The sequence below is a fragment of the Nilaparvata lugens genome, chromosome X (genome assembly GCF_014356525.2).
Source record: "Nilaparvata lugens isolate BPH chromosome X, ASM1435652v1, whole genome shotgun sequence".
Lineage (NCBI taxonomy): Eukaryota > Metazoa > Arthropoda > Insecta > Hemiptera > Delphacidae > Nilaparvata > Nilaparvata lugens.
The window spans coordinates 83,046,021-83,066,294 of record NC_052518.1 but is presented as its reverse complement, the minus strand read 5'-3'; the positions used below and the strand labels follow the sequence as shown (position 1 = coordinate 83,066,294).

The window sequence follows — 20,274 nt, the reverse complement described above, 5'->3', positions numbered from 1 at the left end:
ATAACACACGTAACGACAAGTAAAATTCTACAGAAAATACAGTCTTGGGCACTATGTCTTGAGGATCATCATGGGACTAGTATCCCCATTTTGACATCCTTCAAACCTTTCAAGCTTACGATAGATACATCTGTAATGAAATACTACATCTGTGGTTGCCTCTACTCTTTGTCCCATGATGACGCGTAGCAGTCAGTGTAGCACATTGCAGCTGCTCAGCATCCCGGCATTCGTAGTTTTCACATTTAACGATTTTCGACCCTTCATACTGTCCTCTTATTGGCAAATTCTAATCAACAGCTGAATCACAGCCAATCATAGTACAATTCTGAGTGTCAAACGATAACAGCTGATAAGTGTGAAAACTACTATTCCCTCAATCATGCTATCAACAATGAATCTCTGGGTGCATCTGAAATGACTCTGTTCCACTTTGTCCGATCCATCACAGTTGAAACACTGAAGGACAAGTACACGTATACACTTTTCTAGTGTAGATATTCAAATGACTTCGTATCCAGGATGAGGATAAAATGACAGAGAATGACAAAAGAATTATTCTCTGCAGCCTTCCAGCAACCCATTGCAGAGTTGCTTGCGGAGTAAGTAAGCCTTATTTATTATCAGATTAAGTTTAGAGTAAGATACAATGATTTATTATCTACTGGTAAGAAGAAAATTGAAATAATTTTCTGGTAACTCTTCCAATTTCAAGAAATTTCCTTTTAGAGACTATAAATAGCATTATCGGAGCCACTAAGGGGTTGCAGGAATGCATTTTCCATTCCCTCTACGCCCATAGAAAGAAAATTAATTTTGATAAAATAATTAATGAGAACTTGTTGGGGACTGAAATTTCCGGAAGACGTATCTGAATATTGTAGCCGTCAAGTTGAATGAGTTACCCTGAATCTCATTACAATACTTTATTATGATTTTCCTTTATAATTTCATGCAGGGTGTAGGTCCGATTTCTAAGCGACGACTGTAGTCGACATAATTTAGAGTTTACAATAATATACAGTAATAGACAGTAATAGCCTTTAATACAGTTGTCGCGTGGCTAGAGTCGTACAGTCATCGCTCAAGATACAATATTCTTAGGAATCGGTCCTTGTCTTGTAATTTGAAGTCACTTATCTTTTAAGATAAGCTGACGGACAACAAAGTTTTCTGTCAGATTAGCAAGGTAATATTTTACCTCAATGAAATCTTGAGAAAGCTTAGAAAACGCAGGGAAAAGGGTTTTGGGTTTACCTTTGGCGTCATTTCAACAAAATTAACTGAATATACCTGCCAAAATTTAACGTATTTGGTCCATTAGATTTTTAGTTCTGTTCATGGTGAATGAGTGAATCAGTGCCATTACGCTTTTATATAATAGATTCAAATTATACTTGGCTATGATGCAACTGTTTTAATAAATAAATTTTGCTGTAAATGTGGAGTTTTGCCAACAGCTTTGTAGGTATTTGAATTTACCGCTTTCAAAGCATTTCAAATTATTGACCAATCACTGGTCTGTCTTTTTTGTCAAACTGTAATAGTGCCTACTTGATTAGTTTCCGCTAACCTTCAAATTTGTTGAAAAAATAACTAATAATGAATAATATATATTATTCTAATTTATTTTTACTAATATATATCATTAAAATGATTAATTAATGATAATAATATCTCATTTTTTGCAATTTTCATGAGATTTTCTATTCTAGTTTGTTATTGCTATTCCAATCATAATGTGACATACTAAGTTATATTAATTATTCAAAAATATTTATTGAATAAAATGTGTGATATTTCTATTTCTACGAGAGATTTTTTGAATAATTATGATACCAGGAGCCGGAAGTGATTCAACCAAAATTTGGGATTAGATGAAATTTGAATCTTATTGGAACAATAAGTTTTACAGCTGGTAGCCATTGTTGTTCATTGTTGTTTGTTTATTGCACTTCCATTGTTGACATTAAGTTTCGTACGTTCTTTACTTTTGAGCTTTGAAATTTGAAAATGTTTCAAGAAGGGCAGCCGGCCATTGGACGTAAGTGTTATTTTTTATCAACTACACTTATTGGAATTATTATATGCAGATCGATATTTAAACATATACTTTGAAATCGGTGCTCATCAAGGCTACCGGTACCTAGCTATTTTACAGACTAGGCTACCTGTAGCCTAAAATAGATTAAATATTCAGTTACTAGATTATGATGTTATTGCAAACTAATTTTATTATCCTAGTTATGATAATACTGGTTGTTAAAATAATCCATTTGTTTCTTGAACTGAATAACCCTGATTTCTGACTTACCTATTAACCTATTTTGGTAACTAGACTTTCTAGTATCCAAATCAAGATAACTTTCTGAAAAAATGTATCCATTAAGGGCCGGTTTCCGAGCTCGGCATTCAGCTAAGTTCTAAACTTTAAACAGCTAGAGTCAGAAAATTGGCTTTCCGAAACGGGGCATAGTTGCATTTTTTATGATAATCTTTATTTTCTCATTTCTATAATTGGAAACGTTTCTCCTTGACGAAATGAAACATTCCCAAATAATTCAAAATGGCTGAAACTTTACACTATTATCTCTTTATTCTATTTTGTGTTCGATTTTATAGTTTTTCGAACTTTAATTTAAACGTGGACTTTGACTACGCCCCGTTTCGGAGAACTAATTTTCTGACTCCAGCTGTTTAAAGTCTAGAACTTAACTAAATCCCGGGCTTGGAAACCGGCTCTGAAAGTTTTTAAAAGCGATGTGCACAACCTTTTACGGCGCGTCACATCGTTTTTCATTTGCCTTAATTGTCAGTTAAGGCAAATAAACTGACACAATATATATGTCAGTATATATTGTATACATATTCACATCATATATACAATAAATGTAAATATATTCATTGCATTTTATTTGAGTAGCAATGAATACTCGAATATGCTGTATATGTTAAGCTGGGTTTTTGTTTATTCTACAGATGAAAATCTCGACTATGTGTTCTTTTTATAAACTGCTCTACCTACCTACCTCTTGCACGAGAAGGACAAAAGACTCATGTCATTTTACAAAGTCCATTTCTCGAGGATGGGGTGGACCCCATTAGTTTCCCAGGAAATAGACTCATGCCAGTTGATAGAGCTGATAAATAACTATAAAGAGAATTTGAAATAAATCAGTCAAGTCATTTTTGAGAAAATCGTGAGAAACATGGTTTTTTAGTAATCAGCCGCCATTTTTCTCAAGAATATTATGGAGCTCCTGCAATTTTCCAAAAAATAACACTCATGTCAGTTGATAGGGCTTATAAATAGCTATCCATGGTATAAATTTGAAGAAAATCGTTAGAGCCGTTTTCGAGAAAACCGTGAAAAACATGATTTTTTAGTAATTATCCGCCATTTTTCTCAAGAATATTACGGAGCTCCTGCAATTTTCACAGAAATGAGACTCAAGTCAGTTGATAGGGCTTATAAATAGCTATCCATGGTATAAAATTGAAGAGAATCGTTAGAACCGTTTTTGATAAAATCGTGAAAAACATGGTTTTTTAGTAAATTATCCGCCATTTTTCTCAAGAATATTACGGAGCTCCTGCAATTTTCCCAGAAATGAGACTCATGTCAGTTAATAGGGCTTATAGCTACCCATGGTATAAATTTGAAGAAAATCGTTAGAGCCGTTTTCGAGAAAACCGTGAAAAACATGATTTTTTAGTAATCATCCGCCATTTTTGCCGCCATCTTGAATTGAATTTTATCGAATTTCTTATTGTCAGGTCCTCATGGTATAAGGACCTTGAGTTTAAAATTTCAAGTCAATCGGTTAATTAGGGATAGAGTTATCGTGTTCACAGACATACACACATACACACACACACACACACACACACACCACACACACACACACACACACATACACACACACACATACACATACATACACACACACACAGACCAACACCCAAAAATCATGTTTTTGGACTTAGGGGACCTTGAAACGTATAAAAAACTTGAAATTGAGGTACCTTAATTTTTTTGGAAAGCAATACTTTCCTTACCTATGGTAGTAGAGCAAGGAAAGTAAAAAATCAATTGACGATCAATACAGTTGCCATCCTCGAGGATGAAAGTGTAAGCAAATACAATAAATATAAATTTAATAAATGTGGATTTTTTTATTTTTGTCCAAGTTATAGCTGTTTGAATTTTGGTGTTCCAACGTGGGCTGGTTTAACCTAGGCCAAACGTATAACCTATCCCTATATGAAGCATAAAATAATATCTCATTTCGCATTACCACAATTTTCTCACCATTAATATTAATATAATTTCTACGGTAATAAAACCACAGAGATGAGTCAAATATAACGAATTCAGTTGGAGGAAAACACAAACATGTTTGAACACCTATGTAGTCATCTTCAGTGAAATAATACAGGGGTGCCCACCCCTTCCAAGGCAAGATGCACCTGCCAACTCTCCACTAAATAAAAATTATGTTCTAGCCGGCCAAGTATGGCACCTTCTTTTACCCTCTCTTTAGACCTCTAATTTTATAAGAACACATGTGGAACTGACAATATCTTATTAATTCCATCTCTAATATCATGTCCTTCCGTATGTTGTATCTTGTGAGTAAAAAAATAACATTATCAATATTGTATTTTTCAGCTGGCATTTTCGGAATAACAAACAATGGAAATGAATGCTTTATGAACGGCACATTGCAGTTGTTACTTGCACAAAAAGATTTATTACAGTATTTACGAGAATGCCAGGAATCGGACGTCTTAAGGTGAGTGTGATTGTTTTCACTAGCTAGATATTCAATTTTATGTATTTAGCTGGTGGTTGAGGGTGAGTCATAGACCTAACATATTGAGACGTTTTTAACAGGGTTGGTTTGGGATTTATTTGAGTGAAACTACAACCGGAAATTATACTGAAATTTATTAAAATAATCTAAACTAATAGTTTATGGCACAGACTAAACGAATATTTACAGAGACATATAAAACAATGATTGCTAGATTATAAGACTCACCGCGATATTAAAATTACTACAGTACAATCAAAAGTCCATCGATTCACACTGAAAATAAACTAACACTCTAGCAGAACAAATTTCTGATTTCTTCAACTCTTAAAAGATTAACAAACACTGACAGATTAAACTGACACTAACACTTCCTTTGCTGAACACAGAGTCCACTTCGTCAAAAACACTACACTTTTACCGTTCGTTCACACACCACTTGTCTTCATTCACCATAAACTCAATACTGACTCACATGTCCAAGTTGTCCCTCTGGCTGCGAACTTTCTAGATCATTCCAGAGACGTTCCCTTGTTTACCACCTGTCAATCAAGCTCCATAGAATGTTCTCGAATTCTCCAGAAGTCTTAAACCTTCCACTGGTTAATAGGTGTGAGTGAGATGGAGTGAGAGGAACAGAGAGGGAGAGTGGCTGGCCGCATTCAGCTGGAGGCAATGTGACTCCTGCCCTTTGTTCTATCTTCTCGAACTTTCGCCCATACCCCCTGCCCTGCACCTTCCTGTCCTTAAGTCTATTTGTCACAATATATTTGGTCGCAAATAGGTACCAATCTCATAATCATGATAAAAATCCTATAAATACGGAGTATCCCTAAAATGTGTGATCACATCATTACAAATAAAATGAGTAAACTGCAAATTTACAAACTGTAGTTTACTAAAATTGATAAAATCTCTAGTATAGGCCTATCTATTGACAGTGCTGCTTTTGTAAAAATATAGGTTCAGGTGTGCAATGTTCAAGTGCGTCAACTTCAGCAAAACTTTTCAGTTCACCTCGAATAGGGTGTTTTCAAGCTATTCGGGGACAAGGAAAAATTCAGAAAAATTGTCTCTTTTCTCTATAGGGCTACTAGAATTATTGAAACAATAATAATAAATTTTATTTCCATTTATACAAATAAGCAATCTAATCAATATAATGTACACAATATTCAAAAATACAATAATGAAATTTACTAAAAATATAAATAAATTGCATTTGTTTCGGAAATTGACCTACTCAACTATGGGAAGCCCATGTTCTAGAGCAGGTGTAGTAGTATTACATTATATTTAGAGTGGGGGTGCAAATACATTAGGTAAGTGAGCTCACATATTGTTCGAAATTGTGTTTTCTATATAACGTCTTCCAGTTGTTGTGATCCAGTTTTTAACGGCGCATTAAAATTTTCTTGAGTTTTCTATTATCTTCATGTGTAGAGGAAGTAAATTTTGGAGTTTTGGTGCTAGGTGGTTGAAGTGTCGTTGGTATGTTGCCTACCTAGCCACGTTCGTGATAAGAAGGTTTTTATTTCTTGTGTTATGACAGTGGTTTCTGTTTTGAAAGCTTTCTGGGTTTTTGTGTAGTCTGCAAATAATTTTGGTAGTAGAGTTGTCTTGCGTCCATCACACCAAACTCATTGTAGAAGTGACCATGTACCTTTTTTATTTTATCAAATATTAAATAGTTACAACTCATTACAATATAGATTTAAATTCTAACATTGAATATAGATATAAAAGCGGTAGACTTAATGGAAATAAAGAAATCCATGTTCATACAGCAGCAAAATTAGAAAGAAATAAATTAATTTTAGAAAATCACTACTACCCTTGTTATATCTCATAGAACATTTCTAGTTTCGAGCACTTATGCCATTCTCAAATATCAAAATCATAAGTGTCACTTGATTTGAAAATAATCACAAATGCTCCAAACTTGAACATTCAAGTAGATCTATTTAATACTTTCTTAGAAATAAATTACTAAACACAGGCTAATTCAATTTGACTTGAACAACCCTATTTTCAATAAAATTTTTACAATCCAAAAACTAATTTTTGCTGAACACTTAATAGAATCGAATCATGATCATGCAGATATAAATCTAACATAGAAATATTCTATTATGAATATATAAAAGCGGTAGACTGAGAGGAACTTCATATCTCGTCAGCAAAAAGATTGAATATAAAACAATTATTAATAAAAACTATTCAATTTGATTTGGATAGCCCCTTTCCAATGAAATGTGGCAGTCCAAAAACAGAATCATAATATGGATAACGTAATCAATCATATGAACATGAACTAGCATTAATCAGTGTTGTTTAATTCATTCATCATACTATTTACACTTGTGGATGACTCTAATGAGTTGAAAATAGTTGAAACTAGTGAATTTATAAAATAAAAAAGGGTTCTTGATAACTTTCATTGAGTTTCAGAAAAATGTTTAAAATATCTTGTTTGTGTTTTATTTTTTGTAAGGCGTACTGTCACTGAAATAAGTAAACTCTTCATTTGTAGAGCTTTAATCAAATAAAATTGAACATGACTTTCTACTAGTAACGGATCAACAACATTTGATATTTATGAATGAATCAATGACAACGAAAACATATGGTTTATCATATCATTCTACCCGGCTAGATTTTCGTGTTATCTTAGGGGCAAGATGACGGAGCGACACAGTGGACTCTTGTCCATCAGGGCGACGAATGTGAGCATAGGTACTCTGGGTTTGCCTCAATCAATTCAACTTCTTCTACTGATGAATCTTGCTTTGAATTTCGGTTCATTTTCTTCAGCCAAACTGGTCCTGGGCTCATTAGCCAAGATGGTAGTGACTGTCCATTTGTTGAGGATCTCATGTGTAGTAACATTCGTTCATGAGGGGTGCAATTTGTTGTAGTACACAAAAGAGATCGAATAGAGTGAAGTGCATCAGGCAACACTTCCTCCCACCGATTTGAATCAAGTCCTCGTGATCTTAGAGCTAGTGTTATTGCTTTCCATATAATTCCATTATATCGCTCTACTTGACCATTCCCTCTCGGATTGTAAGGCGTTGATCTACTAGTTGCTATCCCTGTTGATCCAAGAAAGCTCTTCAACTCAGTTGACATGAAGGATGTTCCTCTGTCTGTGTGAATATAGCTTGGAAGGCCAAACATTGATATTAATGAGACCAGGCAATTTATGACTGTTCTCGCAGTCATGTCTGGACAAGGAAATACAAAAGGGAATCTTGAGTACTCATCAACCATCACCAGTAGGTATTTATTTCTTGTTTTTGATTGTACGGGTCCTTTGAAGTCCATATTAATTCGTTCAAAAGGTTTTGTTGCCTTTATGAGATTTCCTTTTGTCTTCATATACTGTGGTTTTATTTCAGAGCAAATTGCACAATTGGAGCAAATTTTCCTTACATCATCTACAGTATAGGGGAGATTTTTCATTCTGAGCCAGTGGTAGAAACGAGTTACACCAGGGTGACAAAGTTCATCATGGTATTTTGCCAAAGCTGAGTTCAATGTTGAACAACCAGCTGTAATACATATACGAGAGAGTGCATCAGCTGGTGCATTTTCTTTTCCAGGTCTGTAGACTATGTTGAATTTGTATTCAGATAATTCTAGGCGCCACCTTTGTATCTTTTCATTTTTTATTTTTCTATTGTGTTGAGTGCCAAACATGAATGTGACTGATTTTTGGTCAGTGATCAAAGTGAATTGTTTTCGTAGTAAATAGTGTCTCCATTTTCTTATAGACTCCACAATGGCATAGGCTTCTTTCTCAACAGCTGAATGCCTGGTTTCACTTTGGGACAAAGTTCGTGAGAAAAAGGCTACTGGTCGAGAATTTTGTGTTAATGTTGCACCAATTGCAAAATCTGATGCATCTGTCTCAATTATGAATGGTACATTTTCATCAACAAAGAGCAGTACCGCGGAAGCAATTTCATTTTTCAACAATTCCAAAGTTTCCATCTGATCTTGAGATAGAGGGAATTTCTGTATGTGGACAAGGGGGTGAATCTTTTGAGAAAAGTTTTTAATCCATCGGGAGTAATGAGCCAGTAATCCCATGAGTCGTTTCATTTCTTTAGCATTTCTTGGGGGTGGAAAGTTCATGAGTGGTGCAAGGCGTTCTGGGTCAGGTTTAATTTCTCCATGTTTTATCTCATACCCAAGGAACTTCAATGATTGTTTTGAAAATTTACATTTTTCTTCATTTATAGTCAAGCCATACAATTCAATTACTTGTTGAAATTTCTTAAGATTTCTGTCATGTTCTTCTTGATCTGAACCGCAAATGACAACATCATCCAAATAGGCAAAGCAGTCGTTCAAATTCTCTCTTTCTATAAGTCCGTTTATTGTACGTTGGAAGGCAGCTACCCCATTGGTTACTCCGAATGGTATTCGTTTGAACTGATAAAGTTTTCGGCCTACTTCAAAGGCAGTGTAATGTCGTTCATTCTCAAGAATCGGTATTTGATGGTAAGCTGACTTGAAATCTACAGTACTAAAAAAGTTGTACTTGGCAATTGTGTTTACAAGATCTTCGATCAATGGGAGAGGGTATGCGTCTAAATTTGTGAATTTATTAATAGTCTGTGAATAGTCTATGACCATTCGTTTCTTCTGTCCATTGGTTACAATGAAAGGCTGGGCACGCCAACTGGACTGGCTTTCCTCAATTATTCCTTCTGTAAGGAGGCGATTGACCTCATTCTTCATGAATTCATAGTCATCTTGTGGGTGTCTTCTGGATCGGGTAGTTATTGGGTGGCAATCGGGAGTCAAGTCATTGAAAAGGGAACATGGTTTTATCATGGCCTCCACCAAGAGGCAATCTTTCAAGGGTGGTGTGGTTGTAGAATTATTATCTATTACAAGAGGCTGTTTATTACCATTGAATGCTAAACTTATTGTAGAGTGATTCATCAAAAAATCGTGACCAAGTATCACATTGCAACAGCATTCTTTTAATACCAAGAGTTTAATATTGTTGTATTCATTTCCTTTGTACACAATATTGCTATAAACACATGCTTTTGTAGCGGTGTTATGTTGAACAGATGCAAATCTTATAAAACAAGAATCTGATGCAGTTTTAAATTTATTTGTTTTTGCAAATTTTTCATCAATAAAACTAGCAACACTTCCGGTATCAATAAGAGCTGGTGTATTTATTCCATTCACCGAAACAATAATTGTAGCTTTAGAAAGATTACTGGCTATACCAGCTGCAGTAATAGTTGACGTAGTTAGTTTTTCTTTGAGCGTTTTACTTTTACACACATGGGAAAAGTGTCCAATTCGGGAACATTTATGACAAGTCTTTCCTATTGCAGGACATTCTTGAGAATTTGAGTGTTTTTTATATCCGCAACGTTGGCATTGAACGGATTTCTCTACAATTGCCTGTCGATTTTGGGTTACAGCATTAACATCTGAGAAAGATTCACTCAAGCTTATGTTTTTATTTTCTTCAACAGAGTTTGTATAACAAGTACTTTTAAAGGAGTCGGCATGAAGTGTTAGGTGCACTTAATTCCTATTGAACATAATCTCATAAACTTATGTCATTGTGCAAAGTATCAATGTGAGGACAATAGAGTTAGTGATGATGGTTGAAGCTGAAAATTAGGTGTTTTTCACAATGTATTGTTGTCAGGTGTACCTGGATATCTATATGAGATAGAGCGCTCTACCTGGTATCAAATTGTAGAGCACAAAATTACGCCCAAAGGGATATTGAATGATATATCTAAAAGTCAACCAATCGGAATATATTGTTGATCAAAAACGGAATTTCATCAACAAATTTATTTTTTTCTTTGAATTTTACTCATTTTTGAAAAATTATAACTCAGTACTCATTGGAGATAGATAGTTCTGAATGATCTCATTGTATTCAGAATTTTATAATGTAGAAAAAAGGCAAGAGCAAATTTTTCTGTCAGTTCACTAGATTTGGCTGAAATAGCTGAAAACTGGAAAATAAACCGAAGATAAAAGGTTTGTGGGCCATTCTGTATGTAGCACAAGGAAATTTTGCATGAAAAAATTGGTACTGGACTTCTCGCACTTGGGGTGTGCACGCCGTCCTGTTGGGTAAGGATACCTATAGGGAACTTTAGTTTGTTTAATCAAACCCATAGGGTATCAATATGATACAGCTTCAACTTTGTTTGCATTGGTCACTATTTTCCCAGGTCCTGCGCGATGTTCAAGTATTATTTTAGAGCTCTTTAATTGGTTAAGAATCTGACCCGGCGCTTCACGCAGTTTAATTGTAATATAGGAATTGGTGAGCAATCTCACAATTAATTATATCGGTCTGTGTGGCATTAAAGGTATTTTTGTATTAATTGCGGTGACATCAGGGGACATTTCCCTGAACGATTTCCCCTTTCTTCTATAGCAGTTTCAAATTGCTATGTTTCCCTATCCAGATAACAGACTAGTATTTGTGAAATTGATTCCTTTCCTTTAATAGCAGTCTCAGATCTATTGTTTCTATTGTTTCCTATATGCAGTTCCAGACTAGCATATCCTGGATAATTTTCCTTATCCTAAAATAGCAGTTTCAAATTGCAGTGTTACCCTATGCAGTTTTCAGACTGGCATGTGTGGAAATCACTTCCTTACCTTAATAGCAATCACAGATTTGCTATTGATTCCTATATGCAGTTCTGGTCAAGCATATCTTGGATAATTCTCCATAACCTCAAATAGCAGTTTCAAATTGCAGTGTTCTCCTACACAGTTTTCAAACTGGCGTGTGTGAAATTGTTTCCCTTCCTTTAATAGCAGTCACATATTTGCTACCTATTGATTCCTATATGCAGTTCCAGACTGGCATATCTTTGATAATGTTCCTTATCCTGAAGTAGCAGTTTCAATTTGCTGTGTTTCCCTGTGCATTTTTCAACATGTGCGAAATTGCTTCCTCTCATTATACATATGTAGGGTATGACATTTTTTTGTAAGTCCTTGTTATTTTGCACTGTTCATAAGTACACAAGCAAATTTGAAATGTACTGGATCGCCCGAGGGCTGCCACAGTAAAATCATTACTCCCACCAGTAGGCACGTCTGTTACACTCATAGACAATGTGTTTCATTTTCTGCAATGGAGCTCCACAATCGCATCCTGGAGAATCTATGAAGCCCCATTTAAAAAGAGATGCCTTGCATCTACTGTGTAATGTCTGGATGCAGTTTAGTGCAACCCATGTGTGTCAAGGAAGGTCAAGTCCTGGAAGCCTGGTGCACTGTCTGAGAGCACCTGGAATTGAAGGAGCATCTTCAAATATACAGCATCCTCAGCATAAGACAGATTTACATTCACAGACTTCTAACATTCACCAGAAAGAACCCATAATTCTTCATCAATTTGAATCACCTGCATAGAACACGCAGAAGGAACATGGTCTTGGCAATTCCCAGGATGACAACATCAGCTGCTCAGAGGTCAGCCACATATTTAGGACCAACATTTTTTAATAAACTGCCAATTAAAGAAGCAGTTCCAATCAATTCATTCAAATCAAAAACAAAAAACTGGCTCCTGTCCAATAGAATCAATCATGGAGAACAATTAGTTCTATGAAAAGTTTTCATACTGTTTCATTCTATTTTTTTCTTTTTAATGATTTTTTTCCCATGAGTATAATAAATGTTTTTTTTGTTGAATTTTTTATAAAATTTCCACATATTAGATTATCAATTTTCTTTTTCCAATCTGTATATATAAATGTGGTTTTCATGAACTTCTAATGACTTGCAATATGTATCTTTATTATGATTTTTTACTTTTGGCATAAAATCTTAAACAATAACAAAATTAGTGGCATCCCGACACATATTCATATATATAAGTGGGGGCCACATTTTCTTAGATTAGCAAATAATCAACCAATTGTATTGATACTTTGTAAATAATTGTAGCTTATATGCTTTTTGTAATCATGTCTATAATTTGAATAAACTCCTCTGGTCGTGTTGTACCCTCAACCAGAGACATTATTATTATTTGTATTATTATTATTTCCCTGTTTGAGGTTTTGCTTGACCACCCTTTCCCTGGGCTCCGACCCCCAAGGAAGAGTGACAAGCGATTTTTCCAGAGTGACTGCTCCACATGTCCATGTGGTAAACAATCATACTGGGTCCATTACCATTAAATCATTTGCTCTGAGTAGACATAATGAACCAAGAATGACAGCCTTCTGCATCTGACCTGCAAGTACAGTAGCAGGTCTCTCACAGACTGGAATCGTTCTAAGGTTGGCCAAAAATGAGGATCTCATGCCCCCCAGTACACCTACAATCAACACTACCATTCTCACAGAGTAGCCTGGGTTTAGCCTGTGCAGCTCTATTAGTAGGTCATGATATTTCGTCTGTTTTTCCTCCTCTTTGGTGACAATGTTACCATCAGCTGGTGCTGAAAACTCAATGACATATATTTTCTTCGAAGTGATGTCAAGGAGGACAATATGAGGCTTTGTGCCTCTTAAAAGCCTGGTGGTGGAGAATGAGTAATCCCAATAAATTCGGCACCCATCATTCCCCACAACAGATTCAATCTCCCCTGGGGCATAAGGCAGCATTGGTGTTTTGTCGATACCATATGAGTGTCTAAGATGGTAATAGAGCACTTGCAGAGCAGAATTATGTTGCTGGATGTAGCCTGCAGTTGCATGCACACAACAAGAAGACAGGATGTGCATGATCATCTCTGGTGCTCTATGACACACCCTGCAACTCATATCAGGAACATCCATGTGCATTACTCTGCTGCGGTATGACAATGTGTTGATGACACTATCTTGACATGCCAGTATGAAACTCTCTGTCTCAGATTTCAGGGCTGCTGACTTCAGAAAAGCAAAAGTCAGTGACTTGGACAAGCCTTGCTCCTCAACATGCTTGTAGAAAACACCATGCAAGGACTTGTCCTTATGTTGTTGCAACAGGAGTCTGGACTCAGCTGTCTTTATTCTAGCCCTGAGCTGATTAGGCTCATGCTCTTCCTCCCGATCAGTGCGAAAATTGAGACCAAGGGTATCTGCTGCATGCTGTGCTGCCTTATATTTGAAGGCCCCTAACACCTGCAACTTCATGGTCATTAACCAGCTGCATAAGGGGATCAGAGCATCTTTGTATGCTGCAGGCAAACTGTAAGGCCACCCTATTGTGCAGATTCTCCAAACCAAGTAGACCTCTGCCCCCTTCATGCCTTGGCAGGTATATTTGGACAACAGAAGAGTGGGGATGTAAACTTCTCTCCATGTGCATCCTTTTTTGGGTTTCCCTGTCCAGGTCCTGGAGCTCATTCCGATTCCACTTAACCACTCCAAAAGAGTAGGTGAGAATTGGCACAGCGAGCATGTTGGTGGCTCCAACTTTATTCTTGCCAGATAACTCAGATGAGTTATCCTGAGTCACTTCCTATACTCACTGCAGAGAGCCATATTTATTTTTACAGCATCCTGGGCTTGATTCTGATCAAATCCCAGATACTGGTATGACTCTCCAGCTCTCAGGGCTCTTATTATGCTTCCATCAATAAGCTCCATTTCCTGCACCAGGCCCTGTAACCTTCCTTTCAGGAGATAAGTTACTGCACACTTGTCCAACCCAAAAGGCATGCCAATATCATTTGAATATCGCTGCACCACACCTACAGCCAACTTGAGGTCAGATTTGCTAGCTGCATATAAATCTTCAAGTCATCCATATAGAAAAGGTGGCTCACTCTATGGATCCTGTTTCCTGGCATGCCACAGCAATAGCCCTTTGTTTTCTTCAGAGCAGCAGTGAAATGCAGAATAGGAGAGGGCTTAATGAATCTCCTTGGAAGACACCTCTCCTATAAGTTACCACTCCAGTTGACACCATTCTCTGTTGTGATCTGACCACAAAGGGAGTTTTCCAGAGGGCAAACAGTTCTTCCAGGCATCTCACTATGCTTGGAGGAACAAAAAGGCATTGTTATTGTTGACACCATTTGAATTTAATGGAGTTTGGCGCTGAGAAGTTAGTTTCGAATCTTCCCCATCTACTGGCGCACTCTAGTGCATAATTGTTTAATTGTTTGGTTTGTAGTTTTTAGTTCAGTCAGTTCGAAAAGCTGCCTCCATTAACAGGATAGTTCGACTCGTTTGTTGATTTGTTTGTATTTCTATCAGAAATTATTAATTTTAATTCTGTGTCTCTGACCGTAGGGAGTAATAATTAATTTTAAAGTACATGTGAGAATTTGAGTATTTTTTATATCGAAAGTAGTAGGTAGTGAATTAATAGTAAAATTGAGAAGCAGAATTCCATACATGATTCAATAACTCTCTGCACCTGGCTACATCTCAAATCATCAGAGGTCAAGTGATTTATTTACATTTCTCTATTCCTTAATTCTTTTCTTTACCTTTTTACCACCCAAACCTATAGGTAAAAATCACTCTGACTTACAGCATAGATCATCAGCCGGGGTAAGTTTTAATAATAGAGTTTCTCATTGCATCATGAATGGATTCAGATTCATTAGTATTCTTCTGCCAGAATATATTGAATATTAAACCGATTAAAATTACAGTCCATTTAATCAGAAATTTGTATAACTATTGTTGGTCCTCCGGGCCTAAATTGTACTCAAATTCTCATATGTGCATTTTTAGTTTGTTCATATTGTTTGTATTATAATCGACAAGTTCAAGAGCTTAGAGTAGACACGCTAAACTTTGTTGTGCTTATCAGTAGGATTGTGTCTACAGATAAGTTGTTTGTTCATCACTATCTTATTGTTGGCGCTAACAAAAGCTATTCACAATGAATATGCAAGGAGAATTAGATCCTAAAACTATTCCTGCAATGTTGAAAATTTATAGGGTGAAGTTAGAACAATTATATCAGAGAATACAGCATATATTTGATTTGTGTAAAAATGTATCTGATCAGAAAACAGCTCAATATGTTTTAACTTTGGCTAGATTAATTCCAGCAACAGTTGCAGATTATGATAGTATTGAATTTAAGATTAATGAGTGTAGACCCAGAATATGTCCCTAAATTCAATGACTCACATTTAGATATGATTTCATTTATCGATAAAACAGTCAAAAAAATAAAAAACAATCAGAAACCAAGCAAGCAGCTTCACTGACAGTTTCAGCAAGTAGTGTAGCTAATGAACAACAATTATTACCGAAAATTCAATTGCCAAATTTTAGTGGATGTCAGGCTGAATGGTCTACGTTTTTTTAATTATTCAAATCATTAGTCCATGATAATACCACTTTATCAGATCAACATAAGGTCCAGTATTTAGTTTCAAAGCTTACTCATGAGGCCGCAAATATTTGTAAACATCTTCCACCTATAGCCACCAATTACAAAATTATTTGGGATGTATTGGTTAGCAGTTATAATGACCCGCTTCTGAAATGAAATATTTCAGTTCAAAAGTTTGAAGGTTGAATCTAGGGCGGGCTTGGCATCGATATTAGGTAGATTTTGTAATTCTATTACAGCTTTGAAGTGGGTAAAAAATGAGGGTTTGGAGGATTGTATTTTTTCGTACCAGGGATTGAAAGTGTTAGATCCAACATCTCGTAGAGTGTTCGAGATTTCTTGTCGAGATAAGGACGTCCTGACTTACAAAGATTTTGTACACTTCGTTGAAAGACAGTTCAAGTCATTGCCATGTGATAAAAATAATAAATTCGAATCATCAAGTGGTGTGAAGCCAGTCAAGAACTTGTCAAATTCTAAGATTTTGGCGGTTCAATCAGGGACGACTTTGACTGGTAATGTTCGTGAAAAGTCAAATTGTTTGAAGTGTAATCAAGGTACTCATAGCTTACTTGATTGTCATTCTTTTTTGAAATTGTCACCGTGGGAACGTTTCCGTTTTGTCAAAGACAAGTCATGTTGTTTCAAGTGTTTGCTTAATATATTGTTTGCTTAATTTTTAGTGTTTGCTTAATTTTTGATTAGAAATCAAAAATTGAATGTACTAGTATAGTGCGTTGTAACCAGTGTGAAAAACCGCATCATTCCTTATTGCATTTCGATTTTAATAAAAAATCGGCTCAGAGTGATGTAAATGATGTAAACAAGGAAGTGGTTAACTGTTCGACCAAGGTCAATGACAGTAAGAATGCCGAATCAACTGTGTTGTTGTCTACTGTAGTGGCTACTGTTTTGAGTAGACAGGGAATTCGTGGTAGGGTTAGATTGCTGCTAGATTCTGGGAGTCAGTATAACTTTCTTACTACAAAAACTTGTAAACGACTTAATTTGCCCATAACACGTCTGGCGACAACAGTTAGTTTTTTCAGCGGAGGGTCGAATGCTGTGGGGGGTGAGGCCTTTATGCTTTCCTCTCTCAAAGAGCCAGCTATTTCTTTTTCTGTACAAGCTTTGGTCGTAAATCATATTGTCGATAAATTGCCTTCTCGAAGAGTAGATAGATCTAAATTGTCGTATTTGAAGGGTCTTGATCTTGCTGATACGCAATATTATTTACCTAGCTATATTGATGGCATTATTGGCGCCGAGTTGATCCCAGAATTGTTGAAAGATAAGCAGTCTACTGAACGTTTAGGCCCAGTTAAAACTGTCAACAGTGTGTTTGGCCATATTGTGATGGGCCGCGCACCAGTTGTGAACGCATTAGACAATAATGAAGATGATAGTTGTTTGTTTGTTTGTAATCCATCATTGGACATTGGATAATCTCGTACAAAAAAATTCTGGGAAATTGAAGAATGTCCTAAGGCTAAGAGTTCTCTCACTGTGAACGAAATTGATTGTGAGAGTCAATTTAAGTCGTTGGTTCGTCGTTTGGACTCTGGTCGGTTTGTGGTATCATTACCGTTTTTGAAATCGTCTGATAATCTAGGAGATTCGTTCTCAATGGCGAAACGAAGACTGTTAAACTTGGAAAAACATCTTGCTCGTTCTGAAAGTGTAAAAATTGTGTATCATGAAATTATGGTTGACTAAGATCTAAGCTTACAGGTGATTGCAGTATACAGGTCTCCGAATAGCAATACCGATAACTTTATCTCTAACTTGAATGATTATCTGAATTCTTTGCCATCTAATCGTAACATTGTTTTTGTGGGTGACATAAATATCAATCTCTTGAACACTGACCGTTATTCTCTGCAGTATCTGAATATTATGAATGGAAATGGGTTCAGATCATTGATAAACAAACCAACTAGAGTAATAGATAATAAACAATCTTGCATAGATCATATTTTCTATAAAGACACACATAATTCCATACAACCAAAAATAGCTAATATTTTTAAAATGAATACAGCCGATCATTATGCAACCACGTTACACATGAAAATAATTGGTACTGTATCTCGACCGTCAACCCTGCAAATTAATAAAATCTTTAAAACAAATTTTGAAAAACTTATATCATATTATTTTATAGAATGAAAAATGGGAATTCCTTAACGCTCATGTTCATGATAATAATACACTGAACCTAATGGTTGAAACATTTATAAATAAGTTGACATATTATATACACCTATATTCAATGGAAATAAAATTAAAACATGAAAAAAAACAATTAAAGCCATGGATTACACAGGGGTTGATTGAATCTATCAATAGAAGAGACAGGATGCCTAAACAATTGAAAAGAACCTTCAAACATTGGCTTGAAGAATGAATTTAAAGCCTATAGGAACCTACTGAGTACTTTGATCAGTCAAACTTAGGATGATTACTACATAAAATAGGCCAATGTGGGAATAACGTCAAAAAACTATGGTCATACATTAACGAACTTATTGATAAGGGTAGGGAGGAAAGAGATGACATAAAATTGAGTGCTCATGAATTAAATTCTTATTTCACTAGTGTTGGTGAAAAATATGCAAATCAAATACCGAAATATAACAATCAAGCCGTATTCCAATTTAATTATAAGAAAGACAACTCCGGGCTACCGAATTCGTTCTTCTTAAACCCAGTTAATCAGATAGATGTGATAAATGCTATATCAAACCTAAAAAATAATACGAGTCCAGGTATTGACGGTATTAATAGTTCAACTTTAAATAAAATTGCTAATCATATTGCTTTCCCACTAACTTTTATTATAAATAAATGTTTGGAGAAAGGGATTTTTCCAGATTTGTTCAAAGTAGCTAAGATAAAACCTTTATTTAAATCAGGCGATAGAAGTCAGGCAGAAAATTATAGACCAATCAGTTTACTGAGCTCCCTGTCCAAAATAATGGAGAAACTAATCAAGAATCAAATTACTAAATTCTTTGACACAAATAAAATAATAGAAAATCTTCAATTTGGCTTCCAAAATAATAAAAGTACCGATGATGCCCTAATACATTTTTCAAATTCTGTATCAGATCTTCTGAATAAAGGACAAAAAACTTTGGCTGTCTTCCAGGATTTGGCAAAAGCCTATGACACAGTGTGTCATAGTCAATTACTTATCAAGTTAGATAGGGTAAGTATTAGAGGAATCCCATTGAAACTATTCGAAAGCTACCTCTCACATAGAAAACAAGTTTTATCACTTAATAGCAGTGTTAGTGAGATTCCACTTACTGGTTACGGCCTACCTCAAGGGACAGTACTCTCCCCAATTTTGTTCTTGGTATATGTAAATGATATACTAAAGTTAGACCTCAATGGTGGTGAAGTTTATTCTTTTGCGGATGACACGGTACTGTTGTTTGGGGATGGAACTTGGCGAGGCGTTTATAGAAATGACTCTAGTGGCATCTCCACACTTAAGAGATGGCTAGACGTAAACTGCCTTAGCCTAAATATTAAAAAAAACTAAATACATTGCATTCTCTGAGAGTATTACAGGTTATGAGGTGACTCACTGCCAACTTAAATTGCTTTTAAATTGTAATGTAAGTAATGATCACGACGAATGTAATTGTCCCGAGATTGAGAAAACCAGCCACTTGAAATATTTAGGTGTTATAATCGAGGAGGGCTTCAAGTGGAAGAGGCATATTGATTACATCTGCAATAGATTGAAATTTATATCTTAGAAATTCTATAAATTTAGGTCTGTACTGAATGTATTTAGAATGAGAATGATTTACTTCGCAATAGTTCAATCACTACTGCAATACGGATTAGTAATTTGGGGAGGTACTTTCAATTCTCACCTTTCATCTCTATTCACCGTTCAAAAAATGATAATGAAGACTATTTTAAATCGACCCTTACTATACGCCTCGATAAATGCTTTTAATGATCTGAAAGTCATGACCATCCGCCAACTATATGTACTTAGCATCTTCAAATACTTCAATAGATATAGAAATAGCTTTCCAAAAATAAATAATGAAGCACATAGAACCAGATACAATGAAAATAAATTCGAATGTTACGTTTCAGACTTCACACTAATCCGAAAACA

The 20,274-nt window shown here is 35.5% G+C and overlaps 1 protein-coding gene across 1 annotated transcript in view; it reads left to right on the top strand.

Moving 5' to 3' along the window:
- Nucleotides 1–499: 499 nt before the first annotated feature.
- The window catches only part of LOC120354487, a 32,168-nt gene continuing 12,393 nt past the window's right edge, over nt 500–20,274 (top strand). Inside the window, exons 1-2 of the mRNA XM_039441760.1 lie at nt 500–602; nt 4,673–4,796. Of these exons, the coding sequence (XP_039297694.1) occupies nt 4,714–4,796 (83 nt within the window). The 5' untranslated portion in view covers nt 500–602; nt 4,673–4,713. The remainder of the gene's footprint in view (nt 603–4,672; nt 4,797–20,274) is intronic.